Genomic DNA, 19,907 nt, shown 5'->3' on the forward strand with positions numbered 1-19,907 from the left:
AACGGGGACACTGCACAACACAAGGCACTTGTTCCCTCTTTGTGTCTAATGCAGTCCTTCCTAAAGGGCCTTTATTTTTCTGTCTTGAAAGTTATGCAATGGGAGCTGAGCAAAGTTTGGAGTCAAAGCAGCCTAATCCTCTCCAAAGCCTCAGACCAGACTGAGTGACTGATATGGAACCCTGTTGCCAACACAAAGGACCAGACATTTCATCTCTGCATCTTCTTGAAACAATGCCATAGCCTGGCAATGTCCTGTTTATGTTTTGATGAAGTCACGTTTTTATGGAGCAGGTCAGGAGATATCATGTGAGGTGGACAGCTGTTGCCCAGAGCCTGATGTTCACACTCAAATCAATTCACACAGACATGTACAAGTTAATCTCATTTTCATTTTTATCATGAACTCATCTGGAACAGTATGGCAACCATAACATCTGCAGAACACATTAACAGTTAACCCAACCTTCAACTAAGGGAGAGAAGTACATGCTATTCTATCTTATCCTGCTGAAGTGCCCATGAGCAAGACACTGACTCTAGATCAAGTGTGTTACTCTGATCTCCTTGTTGTATAGGTCAATCAAAAGGTTTCCCAATTAGATGAATGCATGTATCAGATTATTATTCCAGGAGAAAAGACATGAGGGCCATGGCTTCATTTGAGTTAACTTGAAATTAATATTTGGACAATTATTTTGAGCAATGAGTAACTGAAGAGCCACATGATGCAGATCTAGCCAACATCAAATGCGTAATGAACATGAAACGTTCAGTATTGGTAACTGTAATATGTCACATTTAGGAAAATCTATGAAACAGTGAATTCATTTAGGATTAGTAATGCCTAGACTGTATGTCCATTGTCTGTGCTAATTTAATCATCACCTGGTTCTTTCTTGGACCAATGGACCATTTGAATCTGAGACATCTGCTGGGACAAAACAGTCTCAGCAGTGATATCATTCTATTGCATCAACTTCTATCTCCACCAAGATTATGTAACCCCCCCAACCCAACCCCACAATCCTGTCTGTAGCTCAGCAGGCAACACAAATAGACTTAAATTTGACTTGACTCATATGAACCTCACTCTCCTGCTTCAAGAATGTAGCAACAAATAGTCTCTGCCCAATACGGCAGGCATAGTCAGCTCATCCATTCTTTTGGATAAGTTAAGGCTGTGGGGATAGGAACACAGACATCTGCATGTGATTAATGTGTATGGGATCAAAGAAGCATTAACCTCCTGGAGAGGATGTGGAAAACAACACACACACCTGGGCTGCCACTTCTCGACACAAGGAAATGCTTATTAGACCTTGGATAAACAGTAACTTAATGGTATCAGAAAATAATCTTACATAGAGAAATCAAGGATACTTGACTCATTTTGTTCCTAGAATTTTCTACAGTTGTTAAACAACATAATTTTACAGACCTGTCCATTATTTCTATCGTAAAAAAATGCTGAAATCTGGGAACACTTCTGCATTGTTACACCAAAGTTGACCAGAAAGTCAGGATGGACGTTTTGGGTAATACATTTAATAAATGTATTCATTTATTTTTTGCATCCATTTTTTCTTCTAAATTTGGCTGACCTTGAGGTCTATTTAACACCAGTACCCACTTAAGACTTGTTGCTATATTCCCATCTAAGCGATTAACTTCGTAAGTACTGTGCTATTATTCCTGATAGGAATGATGGCCAAGGTTACAAAAATAGAGCCAGTAAAATCATACTGCCATATGTGCCACCATGTTTCATCAGTATTGGATAAAAGCATTTGTAAAAGATTAAACTGCCCATGTCAATGTGGTTGAAGTAGTAAAAAAAGATTAACATGAAACAAAATGTGGCCAAGTGTTTGGATAATAGACAACCTGATGTCAATAAGTCATTCAGTGCATTTCCAGACAAAGTGAAAATTCAGTTTCTGGTCTGCTATTACCAAGCATGCTACTCACATGTTGTCAAAGACGTCAGCTGCTGAATTTGTGACAAATTTTCTCTCCGGTGTTACAAAGTACGGAGGACAAACTGGACACAGGTTGACGACAGAGCTCTTCAATGACTATCAACATAAAAATAAAAAAATCGAAGAAATGCTGGGACACAAACCCACCATGTAACTCTTAGGGACTGTCTTTCTGTGCTGAGCAGCAAGCAGCATGCACAAACCCACACTGACATTCTCTGTCACTCCTCCTCCTGTGAATCTGTGCACAAAAGACCTTCACAGTCGAGCGGAGGAGTCTGCCTTTAACTCCTCAGACTCCTCAGAGGAGAGAGAGTGGTATCCAGTTCCAGTTTAAGACTGTTTAAACCAACATTAAGGAGTTTTCTACGTTAAAATAGCAATGCTACAGCTATCAGCAGAGAAGTGCCTCTGTCATTCCCACTCTGCACTCCAAATGCCTATTCTTTGTAACTTTGGGGTCTGGTCGGGAGAAGTGCGTAACACTTTACAGGACTGAGTCACACCATAAACTATTGCACTGATTTTGGTGAAACTGGATCATATTCATGGAGAATTTCTGCCTTCCCTCCGATGACGGCTGGCTGCTTTGCTTCAACTCTTTGTAATTTACAGAGTTTCCTGATGGACAGTAAAAAAAAAAATAAAATTCTGCCAAATGTAGCTGCAGTTAGTTCAAGTAGTGCAGTAGATTTGGATCACTGGGAGAAGGGAGTTTTTCAAGGCTGGGATGGAGGGGGGGATGGCAGAGAGTGCTGCTAGTGTCATGCCAGAACCAGAGCCGGGCCAGTGGGCAGTGTAACTATAAAAGTGAACTGCAATTTGAAACTGGGGGTGCTAAAACACATACACACAAACACACACATACACACACAAAAATTACATAATGTCCTTTTTAGATTTAACACAGCCAGAGTTTTGACCTAATAATGAAATTCATTTCAGAACAAGGAGGAAAATCTGATATTGAAATGATGAAAAATGAATGACAGAATATCCATTTCATATTTATCCGTCTGTCTTGAGAAATCTGTTTCTTTGCTCTCTATAATTACATGAGGTTTTCTTTCTCTCTCATCCCAATATGTCAGAAATCCAGTGGGTTGCCTAACTGAGTCAATCACTTGGACTGAATGGTAAACAAAAACACGGGTCTGTCAATCCACAAATGGCCAGCATTTTGTTTAATGCTTGCTTTCATTAGCATCATCATAGCTCAACATGCAGCAGGGTTGTTTAATTAGACTTGTACATGAGCATGCTCTAGATTGGTGATACAAGTCAAAGGGTGGTGATGAGGTACAGGTCATAAAGACCAAGTATATCCTTGACTTGTTTGACAACTAAGGATTTGGTTATTAGGGAATTTCTTTGCTGACTACAATTGTGTTATTTTTGCAGATGTTATATTGATTTCTGGGAGTCAAATTGTGCAAGTATGATATTTAGGATGTTTTCTTGTGTTTATGCAAGGTGCAGGCACGACAAAAATCCCTGTGCTGAAACTCACCCGCAGCAGCTGTAGCTGTTTTTACAGAATAAACACAATGAAAGTCGACATCAATCTTTGGAAACCAACAACCACAAAGACAGTGCTTACCCAATGTTGATCCCAACAAAACATTGGCCCTATAATTTCAAAGCTGTATGCAATTCCTTGATAAGCAAAGAGGGCATAAAACTTCTTGTAAGTAGTCTAGTGCTTTCCTCAGAAAAGCAACTGCAATCCTGACAAACTACAAACCCAGCAACAACAATACTTTTTTTGTTTTTAACTAACACTTGCAAAGATATACATCCTCTCCCATTTTGCCTCTCAGCTCTAAAAGCCACTCTGTCAGAGGAACTAATTGCCTTTTCAGTAGTAACAAGTGCGAAGCCAAATGACAGTGGAAACACTCCAGTTTCCTGGAAACCCTCTCCCTCTTGTGTCTGTGAGAAGGAAAGGAACCATTTTTAACAGGTTCTATTGACAAGCTTAGCTCATTTAAAATGCAGTGTGTATCACTAAATAAAGAAACAGCACAAAAGGCCACTTACTGGACACGTTTGAAGTCTTATCAAGAACTCAAAGTCTAAAGTAGTTAAATAAGAGCTTGTGATTGCGCATGTTCGTTTGTACTCACGCTTATCATGTGTTCATGTCTGAAGCTGTAATTGTGTTTATGTTTGTGTGTGCGTGCATGTGTGTGATGCCGTCATTCAAGTAAAATTCAGCCATGACCACAGTATCACCATTGGATGACATAAGACAAGATGAGGCAGGTGACTCAGATCGGCTTGTAGAGTGTATACGTGCACACACACACACACACACACACACACACACACACACACACACACACACTCTCTAAGCTCACCTCCACTGAAACAGAATGAGAGGATACTTACACCTATTCTATTTTAGCAAGGCCTATTTCAAGCTGCCGCCGAGTGTGTGGTAGACACTTTATGGGTAGTGATAGAAGTTAGCCAAGTAACCTCTGACCTTTGGCTATCTGGTAGACCAATAAAAAACACTTGGTGGGAACCAAGGATACTGAAGGATCCCTCTTCTAAAGTCACTTTGTCATTTGTGAATTTAATTTTCAGAGATTGGTCACAACATGAAATGCTCTAAATTGCTGAGCACTTTGCTGCAAAATGATAAGTTAGTTTCTACTGTCTGTGTACAGTCTGTATTGTATACATAAACATAACACAATCACACCCTGTAAATGATTTTGTGCAAACTTTTACTATTTTGCCACTTCCTTTTTGTTCTTTTTAAGTATTGTTAGTTTTTGTATTTGTTGCCATTTTCTGCTCCTTTATTTCCACCTCACTACATTTAAACAGGAAATATTGTACTTTGTACTTCACTACATTTTTTGAGATGATTGTTACAAATGCAATTTGTAACAAATAATTTAGAATAACTTTAATACTACCAGGGGCATTCTTCATAATGAGTACTTGCTTAAAGGTGCATTGTCTAAGACTTGTCTAGACGTTTTTCACTAGTTTTGCAGTCACTGCACTTTCTCATACGGTGCTTGGAAGGGTGAGTAATATTCAGTTGGTTGCAATGTGCATGCTTGGAAGGGTGAGTAATATTCAGTTGGTTGCAATGTGCAATTTCACCGCTAGGTGTCACTAAATCTTGGACTTACTTAGTATTATTATGAATGCAGGATATTCACTTGGAACAGAGTATTTTATAGTGTGGTATTTATATTTTTACTTAAGTAAAGGATCTAAATCCTTCTCTTCATCCACCACTGCATTCCAATGCAGACATCCTGTAGACTTACAGTTGTGTTTGTTACATTTTTCAGACAAGCAGCAGCAAAACTGCCACTAAACAGGTCTCTGCAGACCTGAACGAGGACTGGATAGCTGCAGATTACAATATCAATGTTGGACCATGGAGTAAAAGACTATGTTATTAGTGTATCTGTAAATAATGTAAATAATAATTTACACTTGAACGTGGGATACCGACTGTCAATGCATTTACCATTATTGGTTATGTAATACCATCAAGACAATTCTTCTCTAATATTAACAAAAGAGTTTTTTTTATCTGCAGCGAACAGAAGGAAAGTTATCCCAGTGGTTAAAAAAACAGGCTGACCATCCCATCACTCGCAGAATTCTGGAGGGCAAAACAACAGGCTTGCTGCTATCGCTAAGGGCGTAGCATTGCTTCCTTTTTTGGGTGGCAGAGAAAGTAGCACTTTGGTCACAGAGTGACCACTGCTCCCTCAACAGGAAGACTCTGTCCATGCCTGTGGCTGAACGCAGGAATGTCTCGCACTACGCTTAGGTCCCACAGGGCCTTGGGCTTCTCTGCGGTCATAATTTTACCACAAATGAATTCAGCGGTATCAAATCTTTTCCTCCCTTTCAAAACATGATTAACCATTTACATCTAGGACAGTATTAAAACCTCATGAGGCTGATTTGGGTTGATTTTTGATACCTGGCCAAAACACTGTAAATTATCTGATTTTTTTCATTTATAATTGACTTTGATTTACTTTTATGATCAAATAACTTGTGTTCATACCTTTTATACCCAAGTGCTACCCCATGTCTTGTCCCATAAAACATTCCAACACTGGTTTGAACATAAATGTGACTTCAGTATGACCTGGTCGCGTGGGAGTTTTAACGAGATGAAAGTGTGAAAAACTCTTTAAACTCCATTAGAAAGCAGGCTGAGCCTTTTCCTCTGTGCCACGCAGAAAGACAAGACCAGCTTTGTTGGAGAGGTCGGTTTATCAGCTGTTTATGTGTGTCTCTTTGTGTGTGTGGGTGTGCGAGAGCGAGAAAGAGAAGACAGAAGCTAATATAGAATTCCAACTTCCTCTCAACCACACTGAAATGCATTCCCACAGTCACACGTAGAGTTTACAAAGATTCACGCAAAGCCACCTTTGACCTAGAAGTTCACTAAAAAACATTTTAAAACACACTCCTTGCTGATACAGACAGCTAATGGAGAACACTTCTGCAGTCTATTGTTGGAAATTGAATCAATGACAAGTTCATGTAATCCAGTGGTAATGAGTGACACACAGTTACATGAATCTGATAATTTACTTACTTAAAATAAGTTACAAAGTTGTGGGGAAATGACTGCATATCCTAAAGTCCTCTGGCTGTAAAGAGTCAGTGTAATTAACAAGCTTGTTAACTTTACAACACACAAGGGCCTTCTTTGTGTGATAGACACACAGACAGTATGTATTTATTTTGTGTTTTATGGTCAAAAAGTCACTACCCACTTAATTTAAATCATAAATCACTAATTATCGCAATGTTTTGTTCAAAGTGCAGGCAAAACTATTTTTTTCTCGAATCAGATCTTTAATACAAGTGATCAGATCAAATTTGTGTGCCCCTACATTGAATCCCCAGCCACCAACTACATGGGTTGCTATGGTAACAATGTAAGGGTCAGTAACTACATGCAATGGCGACGTGGCTTTCTAATGCAGAAGCAGCTTTTTCAGCGTCTGTCCTTAAACTGTTGTTCTCTGTTTTGTCCTCCATATTGCACTTCTGTCACTCTGGGTTTGACGTTCTTGTTGTATGTCCCAGTTCAAGTAACTCTTAAAATCTGATATAAGCAGCCAGAGTGCCGATTGGAATAATCCGATTTGCAAAAATTGCATTTTAGCTGGTAACCTGAGCAAGGCTTGTAAAACTGCTATTAGTAAATACCGTGGAGTGTGGAGTTGCAATATATCTAACTGTACTTACCGTCTGTGGTGTCCTCACAACTCTGATTGAAGTTTTCGTAGGAGTCCCAGCGGATCAGAGAATCTTGTGTGTTGTAGTCAACCGAGACGCTCGGCCCGTTTTCCAGGTGGTCCACACCTTGACCAGAAGTACGAAGAGACAGAGCAGAAAACGTGAATGTCTTTAAATCATAAGAATGAAAAAATTATATAATGTTTTTACGGTTATCCTTTACTTAAGGGATAGTTTACTGTTATCTACTTTTAATTGTATTTCATTCAGTGAGAGCTTTTGTTCACTGGTCAGCTGCCTCTTCCCAACATTTCCTTATATGTCAATAATATGCCCTAAAAATAAGTATGAAGGTAAAATATAATGCGTTGAAAATGCTTCAATGACACCAGACACATTGATTCTTACCATGAATTTTCTCTGGTCCAAAAGAGAAAATAAATTCCACTTTTCCATATTCTGGAAACCTGTCATCTGTACACAGGAAATAAAAAAAAGGACTCTGAGCCTTTGGCAATGTGGAAATGATTAACTGTACATTATCAATCATTACTGAGGCATTACAGCAACAAACGGATAGCAAGTCAACAGGTTAAAAGGCATCATTACTTACTCACTTTTACAAAATGTTAGAATTATTTCACACAGATTATAAAGAAAGCCATCACAGATATTTTCTTACCTTTGAATGTCTCATCCAGCTCATCTTTTCCAAAAACGACCCCCAGGTCATGAACAGCGCAGGTGTGAAACTGCACCCGGAATATCACATCTCGGCACGGGCTACGGTAGCGCTTGTGGTAGCACTTAAGCTGTAGGGTGAAAACAAGAAGAAGAAATTCAAACAGAACTGTGTGGTAGCAGCATTTCACCAAGCAGTGCCAACAGGACTCAACGGGTCTGTGTAATGGGCTTGGATTGCAGTTGGACAGAGTCCTTGTTAGCTCCACAGGTACTCTGAATATCAAATAAATAAACATTCCAGGATGTGGCTTTTTTATACAATCTGTCAATTCTAATCTGGAAAAAAGCTTTCAGCAAAAACAAACTGCTAAATGAAATCACCTCTGTAGCTGAGCTGAATATTCATGCGTCAATGCTGATTCACTCAGAATATCAAGTGAAAGCAATATGAAAAGATCTTTGTGAAACACGAGCCAGAGACATGCCAGCTTGATTCAGTGCTTGTTCTTTTTAGGCACTGGCTCAGAGCTAGAAAAAGCATTTAAGATATATCCCTCGTAATGTATGGCTTCTCCACAAGTATTATTATCCAAACTGCTCCTCCCAACACAAACAGCTTTAAGAGCAACATTAAAACTCCACGCAGGAAAATTATCTCTCTCCCTCCTGCTGTTTCCTGATGGGCAGCCTGGACCTGTTTTACAGGTACTGGAGCAATATTGACCCCAAGCTGCAGCTTAAAAACTCAAAAACATTCTACTGTTGACTGTGAACATTTCCAGGTTTTTAAGGGTTTATTTTTGACAAAATCACATTGAATTTAACAAAAAAAATGATGCATGAAATCATCAGCTAAAAACTCAATTTGAATATGATTTTAAGTGAGATGCAACTGACTGGCTTTAAACCTACATTCTACTTGTGTGGCCATATAAGACCAAAACATATAAGATTCCCAAATCTATGCAAGCACATGGAGGACTGAGGACGAGAGGAAGGCAAAGTAGAATATCCTGTGGCTTAGTGCAGCTTTCTGGGATATGGCAAACCTCCCACAGAGGGGGCTCCGTTTCATGAGCAAAACAAGGCTGGTGAGCCAAGTTTGAGAAAAAATAGGAGGAGGAAAACATTCATTTTGAGCTTACATGTTGCCTTTAAAGCCCAAACACATTTTCATTTTCACACAAAGGCTTAAAACAAAACAAAGCCCTTTCCCTTTTCCCTTGTGTGTAAGTAAATTATATAATTATTAATGTCAGGAATAGCACAACATTTTGGGAAATAGGTAGGGATTCAGCGAATACTCTGCAGAAATGAGTATCTGGTACAGCCAATCTACTTTCATAGAGTAGAATATGTCAGTATTTAACAATAAATTTAATCAAAATTCAAAATATTGCTCTGAAAATCAAGGTTGAGGCTGTTTTTGTAAATAGTTTTCTATTTAATATAGCAATTTCTGATCAGCTCATATCTATTTCAGGTTTAAATTAACAACTTCTGGTTAGTCCGGTCAGTATATGGTTTAAACCCATTAAGGTTTTCTTTAGAAATAGGCTTAATCACTTTCTTGCAAAGAGTTGGTGCCACTGTCATGTCCTTACGCTAAATTTGAAGTTGGCTTAGCATTATACAAAGACTAGAAAGACTAGTGTGCTGCTAGGCATGTTTTTTAACTTTGGTCAGAGGTTTGTCTCCAGTGTTATCTTCTCGCTAATGACTAACCCTGACCAATAAAAGATGAAAACCAAAGCCAAACCCTAAAGAATTAAAATCATTTTCTAAAGATTTTACTCTGTCGCTATCTTTTTTTCCATCTATCTGTTCAGTAATTAATTTTGTCCTGGCAGTCATATTATCCTCAACTTAATTCCACTGCACACACAAACACACACATACCAGTACAGTTTTAAATACAGGAGCACACTCCATGCTGACTAATGTCTCTCCCATTTGGCTATAAGGTAACAGCTCACATCCTCTCTATTATTTGAATAATAACGAGCATCAACAGCCTTCAGCAGAATCCATTAGACCGTCTTAAATAAAGGATGAGATAGGAGCTCTGTTCTGAAGGGCCAAAACAGAACAGCCTCAGGTGAACAGTAAGTGCTCCACTAAAAATTCTCCATGCTGAGATTATGAGCCCTGAGGACGTCTCATAGATAACATTATGCCATGAATGAGCAGAAGCAGAAAGTTTGCCGATGTGTGTAGTTCTTCTGCCTGAGTGGATGCAAAATAAGCCACAGGTTCTATTTTATTGAGGATCTATGTTTAACTTGAATGAGAATGATTTTGCAAAGAACTTTTAAATGATTATGTCATGTTAACATAGTACCCTGTGTATACCAAGCGCTGTTACATTGCCAATTTGACGTCATAGTTCCCAGGAAACATATTGTGTGCTAATGAGGGTCTATAAATGGAGATATAGGACCCAGTCAGCTGTCTTCCCCCAGGTTTATGGCCCTATTTCTTCTGTGAATGGACACTATAAACTGCTAGAGCACATGCATTCAGTATACACTTGACGTCAGACTGGAAAAACCAACAGGATTCCCTCATTACTAAAAAAACAATAAAAATCAGTGCATCCTCCATACATTTCTGCACCTGTTTTCTTTGGCATTCTATGATCAACATCAGTTCACATCCATTTATTTTTCTCTATTTCTGGCAGATGTAACACGTTGGGAAAAAGTAACACAATAAGCTTTGTCTGCTGATGCCTTCACACGTAGGAGTTAACCCAGTGACATAAGAAAAAAGTTCTCCAGCTATGTTTCCACTTTCCTTATTTCCTAGTTTCCAAACAGCTGAGATATTATACTAAGATTATACTCTTTTGCTGTCTTTCGTAATCAGACATAGTGTGCCATTCTTACCAGGATGTCCCCTTTCAGAAGAAGACCAGGTTCAATGGTGATGCAGATGCTGGTCTGGCTGTCACCCTGAACATTACTGCAAAAGAAAAAACAAGTTAGATAACAAGGTTGCCCTCGTCATTACTGCTGTAATGACAGTGTAAATCAACATCTTTCATCCATTTCATCAGTTTTCTTTTTGATGTTGCTTGTCTGAGTATAACCACATGATCTACAACGTCTACTAACAATACCTTATTTGCTTTAACAGCCATCACAGAGCGTAACCGCGGTGCAGAGCTGGGCTAATTTTGGGTATTAGTGTCTACATGATTGTCTAACTGGGAGAGTAGGATCAAAGGGTGCTAATAGGGATCATGTGAGAGGAAGTGGGGAGGAATATGATTTGGGGCTTTAAGGGGCTGGGAGTCTGGAAGTGTATGTGCACCGATTGCTTCACACTTAGTTATTATGTCTGCTGTAAATGTGTTTATAGTGTTGACACTCATGTAATAATGGACATAGTAGAAACAGGTAAACACCAGCAGGCTTTACTATTTACAGTAGTAATTTCATAAAACTTCAGCACTACAGTTAAAATGAAGGCACAAGGCAAAGTATGAGAAAACACAGGCAGAACATGAGGATCACGGTTTGTTAATACAGTGGATCAAATGATTTACAAGGTTGCTTGTAGTAAACAAACCAACAGAGAAATGTAACCCAATTCTGGAGTTCCCCTCAGCTCTATGGAGCAGTTGAACATCTTTCAGCTCTTTGTTTTGGTTCTCTGGACTGCAAACTCTACTTTATCAAACTAATTAGCTGTAGGAGGCAGCTGTTTTCAGCAAAAACGTTCTGATAATCCTCCTGTATGTTACCTGGCCAGGACTAAATGGCAAACAGACAAAGTTAGCGATAAGTTATAAGTTAATATTAATTACTTTGGGCGTTTAAGCTTTTACTTAATTCCATAACTACCACACAGGTAGGCCATATTGTTAAGTCTTTTCCATTAATGCTGCCTCACCCAAGTTGTAATGCATAGCAGAGTTTAGTTATTAAAGAGTTATTAATGTTTAAAATATGTGTTAAATGTTCAAGGTGCACTTGAACATGTATAGATGTATGTATAGAAGCTGTATCCTCTGACATTTGCATGATTGTTTGTCAGTTAGGAACAGGCAGGTTTTAACTGTTCACCCAGATATGATAATCTGTGTTATATTTAAACTGTAACACTTTGAAATGTGGTGTAAATTTAGCCTGCATGCCTGCCTCATCCATCTGAGGGCAGTGCAGCTCTCCCCTCCCATCCTCTCCTCTAACCTCCTCTCTCAACAAAACAACAACAGAAAAGCATACCATCCATTATTTCCTGTCTGGCCCTGGGAACCAGCAGGGTCCTCTGGCAGGAAAGCCCTGCAGGCGTCCACACAGATGCCTGTCTGCATGTTTCATTGGCTCTCCAGTCACAAATAATACTAGAAATGATTACGGGATCTAAAGTAGGGAAACAAGAGCCTGCAGCTGGGGAGGCTAGCTAAATACAATAATGTGAGGTAAGCACAGGGTGTAAACTGGCAAGAGGTATGGACTATGTGTATATTGGGGGGCAGGGGAGTTAAGGGAGAGGCTATAAAGGAAAATCAGGGCTTTTTATTATTGAGCCATTACAAGCTTGCTATCCCTGGAATCTTGTAAAAGCATTTGAGTGTGAGTATGTTTTAAGACTTACTAGATCCCAGATGTGTACACGGGCTGCATGGCCTGGTAGATTTTGAGAAAAGGACGACAACCTGGAAAGCAGTTTTTCAAAAAGTTAAAAGCTTAATTCCGTGTGTGAAAACACTTGTCTGCCAGTGCGTGTGTGCATGATACTCACCTCCTTTAGACTCGAAGTTGGGGATGCCGTGCATAATGACATGGTGAAGGAACAGGGGTTTGTTGTTGATCTTGATGTGTCCAGAGAGCAAGCCGCTGAAGTACTCCACATATCTGAGCAAAGCAGAGGTTGAGAAAAGAAAGACATGAGCATGCTGCTATGTTCCCTTCCGTCAAACTGGATCATGACTGTTAATGTTTTACAACAAAAGGATACAGTTATAATCCTGTGTTCATCACAACAAAGAGACATGATATTTGGCTTTGACCTCTAACAACAACAATGAATGTTTTCGACTTGTCAGCTGTGCTGAATGAGCCATCCATGCACCTTGTTTTTATTATAAATGCAATCAATCAACTAAATATTTTATAGCTGCAGAAACAAATATTTGTTTATATAAGCAATGAATCAAATGGCTGTGTGTAATGTGAAAGAGGTTGCAAAACCCACAAAAAACTACCCCATTTTTCCCATCAGCCCTTTAGAACTTTTTTGCCTCATTTGAATTATTATTTCATGTTTTTTTTGGCCCACAAACTCCACTCCATCAACACCGATTCCAGCTACAGCAGAGAGTTGTGTTCAGTAGAAAAACAACAACAACTTGCAATTAGCTGGTGAACACAGTGAAGCATTTAGCAGCTTAAAGGCTGGAGATTTTGCTTCAGGAGGTTGTAGAGAGCAGAGGAGATGAGAGTGAATATTGGATTTTAAATTAATTAAGTTGGCTTTAAAGCTTTTCAGTTCACAGAAAGACAACATTTTTTTTGCGAGACAGTTCACCTCTGGGTCAAACTCATTCTATAAACAAGTAAAGGAAGACTGACCTTTTCTGAGATGGTTGGCCCACAGGAAGCACTTTGTCTTCATAGAAACGCTTCATGGCAAACCTGTCCAGAGCCTGGTCAGCACTGCATTCCAACACAGAAGTTTGGTTAAAGTTATTTTATACCTCCACCTCAGTATATGCAATGTTCAGTATTTCTAGTAGTATACAGTAAATATAGTGTGTGGGTGTGTGTGTGTGAAGCTCTGGAGCTTGTTAATCATTAGAGGGCACACTTTACAGTGAGCTTGATCATGTCATGTAAGACATCTGAAATGTTTGCACACAATGAAAATGGTTTTAATATTTAATGCACACACATATTTCCATCATTCTGTGAGACAACACAAAAATAGGAATAGAATTAATAAGACACACCTGGAACACAATTCAGGAAAAAAATTTTTTAAATCTCACTGTAGACATTCATGTTATTTCCTACCATGCAGTGTTAGCCAAGTGTGTCTATCTAAAGATACTAGAAACAAAAATATTCTCAGTGTTCATGTCTGACAGATTCTGGGTACCCTCCATTAGATGGCACACAATGTTTTGGTATTTGGCTGCTACTTTTGTTTTCAAGCAACTTTACACCAGTTTTAAATTGACTTGTGGGATAGTGGGATTATAGAGGAATCTAATGCTTTGCAGGGAAGAGAGAGTGTTAAGTTTTGTTTTTTTTTCCCTGGCCAATCAGTGTTTCTTTCAGAGACAACAGGGAGTCATGCGCTTTTCTGATTCTTTAACAGGTTTTTGTAACAGAATGTCCTTCTATTTTAAGATATCTATAAACAAATCCAATAAAAATAAATAAAAAGCTGGCACTTATCATTTGAGTCTCAAGATCTGGTGACTATTTAAGCTAACTCATTGCTTTCTGCTTATAATTATTTTATCAAATACTTTTCCTTGGATGTCTTCAAATAAAAGCGTTGTTCTTTAATTTCATGTTCTTCCTTCATCTGTTCACCACATCTCTGCCCGTCCTTTAAATGTGGAGTTCAGTCTTGTGACGAATAATGCTCATTTATCTAGTTTTTCCTCCATGTTCTCCCCCCCTTGTTTTTCTCCACTTCTATTTTTCTGTTTCCACAGAATTACAGATTCATTGTCTCTCTCCCTCTCTCCTTTTTCCATCTGACTTTTCTTTCCTCTCTCTCAAAGTGTGCTGCCACTTAATCCTGTGCAGGTATAGTTGGGGTTACAGACTTACCTGGCAGATATGTTGCTGTAATGCATGTAGGCTGCCACCACCACTCCAGTTCTGCCCCGGTTGCCCTGAAAACGGTGTCCAAAAGAACAATTTAATTTAACAGAGTTATTATCTCTGTCAAGGAGGTTATGTTTTCTGTGCCAAATCACTGAAAGGAATAAACAAATTATTTTTCACTTTCATTAACATTGTGAGATACAGTGCCCTTCCCATTGAAGTAGTCATTGCCGTCGTTTTAAAATGCAAATCAAGATCCAAATGTCAACCAAAAGGTAAACACACAAAACAAAAGAAAAACACAAAATTAGAACCTGGAATCACTCCAAAATACGTCAGTAGGTTTAAAAACATGACTCAATGTCATAAATTAATCAAATCAATGTTACTAAAGCTCAAGGTATTTGAGCATTTATACATCAGAGAGGTGTTACAGCAATATAAAAACAGAAATAACTACAGATGAATAAGGAAACGAAACGAAAAAATAAAGTTTATACAAAGAAAATGAGAAGATAATAAAACTAAAACTATTCATCCATCCATTCCAATGCTAATGCAGTTAGAGAATTACTCCAGAACTTAAATATTGGAGGAGAGGCTTGAGTTTAAATAAAAGGTCAAAATCACTGCAGGAGAAGTCAGGATTTGTGGACTTTTAGTCCCTTGTAGAGGTCCAAAAACAGAAGGAAAAAAATCCTACACTTCCCATAATGCAATCTGATAGCATCTTTATGCTAAGCCCCTGCTGCCTAGTAAATGCCCACGCTTTTTCTCCAACAACTCTCCAACATGATGTCATCAGAGTTATTTTTGCCTCCTAAACCACAGAAGACATTTTAACAGGCTAAATAGTGCAGCTCAAGACTTGACCACAACTGACTGTAAAACTGGTGAGTGTCCCTCATTTACAGTCGTGACATCAATTTCTATCATAAAATATGTCAATTACATATGTGACTATACCTGTTATTTCTATGGTTAAATTACTGTCTGAGCCTTTAATGACTACATCACTGAGTCCAAGCACATGTTCCTATGGTAACAAACCAGTCTCAGATTGCATTCGTTTTACACATCTATCCATCTTCATAACAAGGATCACTGTGGAGGATAAGTGTGTTCCACATTATAAATATCGCGGCCGCTTAAACAGCGTGAAGCCCAGTGGAAATGATTTGTTGATATGTTGAAACCCAACACGGCCTGCTTCCTTAGTGACCACCACAGGCCCACACTCTCATCACCAGCGTTACTCAACTCTCAGAAAAATAACAGCAGTTGTTATGGCAGCCGACTTGTTTGTAACCTCCCTGTGGGAACATCTTGGATTGAGGCGTAGAGCTTCAGGATCCAATGGTTAATTCTTATGTTGCAAAACACAATCGGAAACACGATGGGGTTAACGTGAAAATGATTAGGTATTACATTTGAGAAGTTGGCCTAGTAGTTGTATTTGGATATACTTTTTATGGTTTGTGTCGGCATACTTAGAAACCAGATGAGTGTGGTTTGCCACAAGAATATAATGTGATGCAAGTAAGTTTAGGCAACAACAGGAAAATATTGGTCAGTTCAGTTTTTTTTATGGTATTGTTACGAGTAAAAGGGTAAATAAACTTAAGTAGCCATGATGAGTGGCGTGCCTTACCCCCTTAATTTGTGTTTTCCTAACCTTCATCCAGCACAACCGAACCCAAACAAGCACACTCCACCCTGAATTCAGTGTTTCAGTGAAGGAGAACGTCATTAAAGACACACACAAAAACAGCTGCAGCCTCAGGGGAAGTGGGGGTCCTTGTGAAGAGCCTGAGAGCACCCTCTACTGTCTACAGATCCATTCGCACTGCATCGTCTAACCTTGTTGTGTATGACCACCACGTTGTGGCTGTCCGCACTCAGCCAAGTGTCCATGGCCTTGCAGATGCTACAGATTTTGTCCAGGGCTGGAGCATGGTGGTCAGGCCAGCCAAAGTCCAACACCTGAGAGAGAGAAGAGAGGCTGTCAGTCAGACTGATGATCATATCAATACATGAGAGGAGAGAAGAGAAATCAAGCTGTCAGGTTTACCTTTGGATTAAGTTGGCTGATGTCATAACGCTTCTCACTGAGGTTGAAGAGCTGAGGTAGTAGAAATAAACACCGTTATTAAAACTGTTTGTTTGTTTGACATTATGTAATTAAGATTTAGGACTGCCAATCATTCTCTTTTGACGGCTTTGCCCACCCACCACTTTTCTTTTGACACAATACCTCAAGCAGAGGTAACAGCTAACAAACAAACTGACTTTAATTCTGTGAATTGGTTAAAAACTTAACGTTTTCATGTTTCCAGCTAAATTAGAAACCCCCAAAAGGTTGCTGACATCATGTTAATTGACCTCCCTAAAACTGTAGGAAGTTTTCCCACCTTTAAAATTCAGTAAGAAACACAGTAGTTAACAATATCAAACAGCAGCAGCTTACAGATAAATGGTTTTGGGTGATAAGTTTTCAGGTTGTAGAAGCAGCCGTTGGCCAGTGGAGACCAGATAGCAATAATAAAATCAACAATAGAATTACATGTAAAGAGATGTACACAGATAGTACATAATCACTCTGTTGTGTGAATGCATGTGTAAATGTGTAGTTGGGACTGAGCGAGATCAGCTGATGATCTGCTGATCTGGGCAGCTGTAATGTTCCTACCTTATCTTTGCATCATTTATTTTGAAAGTTAATTGCTATATTCCTGCCAGAATCACCCAGATGTACACAGGAAACTCTACCAGGTAGTTGTGGCCGTGCTTGGAGCGAAGCATGGAGGCGACCTCCTGCAGGTTGGCAGCGTAGCTCTGCTCCTCCACACTGCTGGGGAAGGAGACGGAGATGATTCTCTCTGTGATGTAGATCAGGTCCAACTCATAGCTCTCCTCCAGGGCCTGCAGAAGACTGAGGCTCCTATCAGAAAAACAGAAAAACTTTTACCCTTCAGCGTGGGTGACTGTGAGGATTCTAACTTTTGCGTATTAGTCGCTCCCCTGTGCAGAACTGAGGTGGGCTGCTTGACTACAAAAGATAGCTATTCAATACCCAGAAGTAATGCAGCACATGTGATTCAGACACACGCTTGTGTGTGAGCACTTTAATCAAAGCATACTCATGACAAAACTCACTTTTATTTTATTTAATCTTTTAAGTTTCTTGCATTTCTTATTAATCTATTATTTTCCTGTACAGGATTTTTTTCTATTGATGACCATATGACCATATGAGTGTACAGAATGTGAATTTTGAATCATCCCAAGTAAATCTTGTTTTCCAAAAATCTTGTGGTGGAAATATTTAATACGGATGACGTTACTGTTGGATAATTCATTCCTGTGATTTAATAAGGAAACACTTGTTCCTTTCACAGAGATGTCACAAGACACTTCTTCTCCTGCAGTGTTACTGTTACAGTATATCTTCTGGAATAATCTGTACTTTAACACAAATCAAACAAAGAGTCACTAATTTGGAGCCAAAGTGTAAAAAACGTGGCTGCTTGCTTCATCTGTTAGACTTAAAGTCATTACGTCCTAAATGCAGCAAATTACATTTTAGATCCAGCTGAACGCAACATTCTTCTTCAGGACTACGGGACACAAAAATCCTAATATGGGAAAAGCAACACACCACATAAATGCCATATCCACAGTGACATCATTTAGTCCCAGAGGGGCTGCCTTCAAAATGGAGGCTTTCCCCTCTGTATTAAACATATCGGAGAGGCGAAAACAGAGCAAGGAGGAACTCATTAAGTAGATAAACATGGCAGATTGTGAGAATATTGCAGTTTAGTGTTCATTCATCTCAGAAATCCCATTATTGATCTGAAATTTTGTACCAGGCTTCTAATACATATAACATCTTTAAAATATTTATCTCATTATCTACCTCCACAATATTGCTTTTGAGAAATGTTTTGTGAGAATGTATATTTCCCATGACATTGAACAATTCCTTTAATTTCAATAAAAAGGTAAATCATCATCATTTCTTTCTTTATTTTTCGGGATGAGCTCTAAGTGTCCGAGCTGATCTCAGCTTTTTTTTAAATGTCTGCAGAGAACATGGACTGTGGAATGAAGAGGTTAAGGGAGAGGTGCCCCTTAGCGCCCAGACTGCAGCATATTTCCCACATTTGTCAGCTGTGAGTAGCCCCAGAGGAAATTGCTCATATGTCTGGGAGAAAAGATCTCTCCAGGTTCACTATACAAATACTGTAACCTGCTCTGTACTGTACATCTGGAGCCACTCAAAACTTGCTTACTGGAAATTATTCATCACTAGCGATAGAAGAGAAACTGATATGTCACACATGTTCTCTCTCTCCTGTGCAAACATCTTACTTTGAAATGTCCTGAAGATTGTGTCTCTTTGTGTTCCTGATTTGCCAAAACTATTTTGTTGTTATCATTTCTTTTAACTGTATCTCTCTCTTTCTTTCCCATCTTTCTTAGCATTTCCTTCTGTCATCTATTTCTCTTTTCATTTCCCTCTCTGTCTCTGCATATGTACGGCTTTCGCCTCTGGGTGCAGTCAGGGCCAATATAGACTTGTGGTTTGGTCCTGTTCCAGATCCACCAGCATGTGTTGACCGTCTGAGTACCAGCCTGCTTCTCATCAGCTGAAGAGATGAAGCGATTGCTCCTTTTCTGCATATCACATTTGATGAATGACGCATTATCTGTGCACGCTCAATTTCAGCTCTGCAATGATCTCATTTGTGCATTTGGACAAACACCAACTGTGAACTGGGAATATTTTATCAGGAAACCTGAGACATTAGGCCATAAAACATCTCGCCAGATATTTCTTAGTAATAAGAAAGATAATAAAAGTGAACAATTTCTGTCTCTTCTATTTAAAATACTGAGAGAATGGATTGATTCCAGCTTGCGTCATTTTTCACCTACAGTTTCTCACAATCTCTCGGGTCAATGATGAGTCTTGGTTAAACTTTTGTATTAAAAATGGACCCAATGACTTTTCATACAGTGAAATGTTCAGAATTATCACCCAAAGCACCAGCACAACACAGAACAAGGTTAGCGACTGGAACCCTTCCATGAAAGTCAATGAAGTGATGGAGACTGAAATGGTCTAATAGCAGATTAACTGTGTTGTTTTAAGGTGATAAAATGCATTAAAGTATTGTGTTAACATCTTGCTCTGCTGCTCAAAA

General features: G+C 39.0%; 1 protein-coding gene across 4 annotated transcripts in view; it reads right to left on the reverse strand.

Annotated features, from left to right (window-relative positions):
* tns1b (tensin 1b) overlaps positions 1-19,907 on the reverse strand; it is a 160,411-nt gene that overhangs the window by 28,869 nt on the left and 111,635 nt on the right. For 3 of the 4 annotated variants that reach the window (XM_027277366.1, XM_027277396.1, XM_027277426.1), the window contains 11 exons: positions 17,467-17,638; positions 16,769-16,819; positions 16,558-16,680; positions 14,701-14,765; positions 13,489-13,572; positions 12,659-12,771; positions 12,512-12,572; positions 10,795-10,870; positions 7,905-8,034; positions 7,631-7,696; positions 7,232-7,354 (listed from right to left, as the gene is read on the reverse strand). In XM_027277366.1, coding sequence (XP_027133167.1) covers positions 7,232-7,354; positions 7,631-7,696; positions 7,905-8,034; positions 10,795-10,870; positions 12,512-12,572; positions 12,659-12,771; positions 13,489-13,572; positions 14,701-14,765; positions 16,558-16,680; positions 16,769-16,819; positions 17,467-17,638 — 1,064 coding nt within the window. The remainder of the gene's footprint in view (positions 1-7,231; positions 7,355-7,630; positions 7,697-7,904; positions 8,035-10,794; positions 10,871-12,511; positions 12,573-12,658; positions 12,772-13,488; positions 13,573-14,700; positions 14,766-16,557; positions 16,681-16,768; positions 16,820-17,466; positions 17,639-19,907) is intronic. The other variant, XM_027277342.1, reaches the window with a different exon arrangement.

Source organism: Larimichthys crocea, chromosome I (assembly GCF_000972845.2).
Source record: "Larimichthys crocea isolate SSNF chromosome I, L_crocea_2.0, whole genome shotgun sequence".
Taxonomy (NCBI): domain Eukaryota; kingdom Metazoa; phylum Chordata; class Actinopteri; family Sciaenidae; genus Larimichthys; species Larimichthys crocea.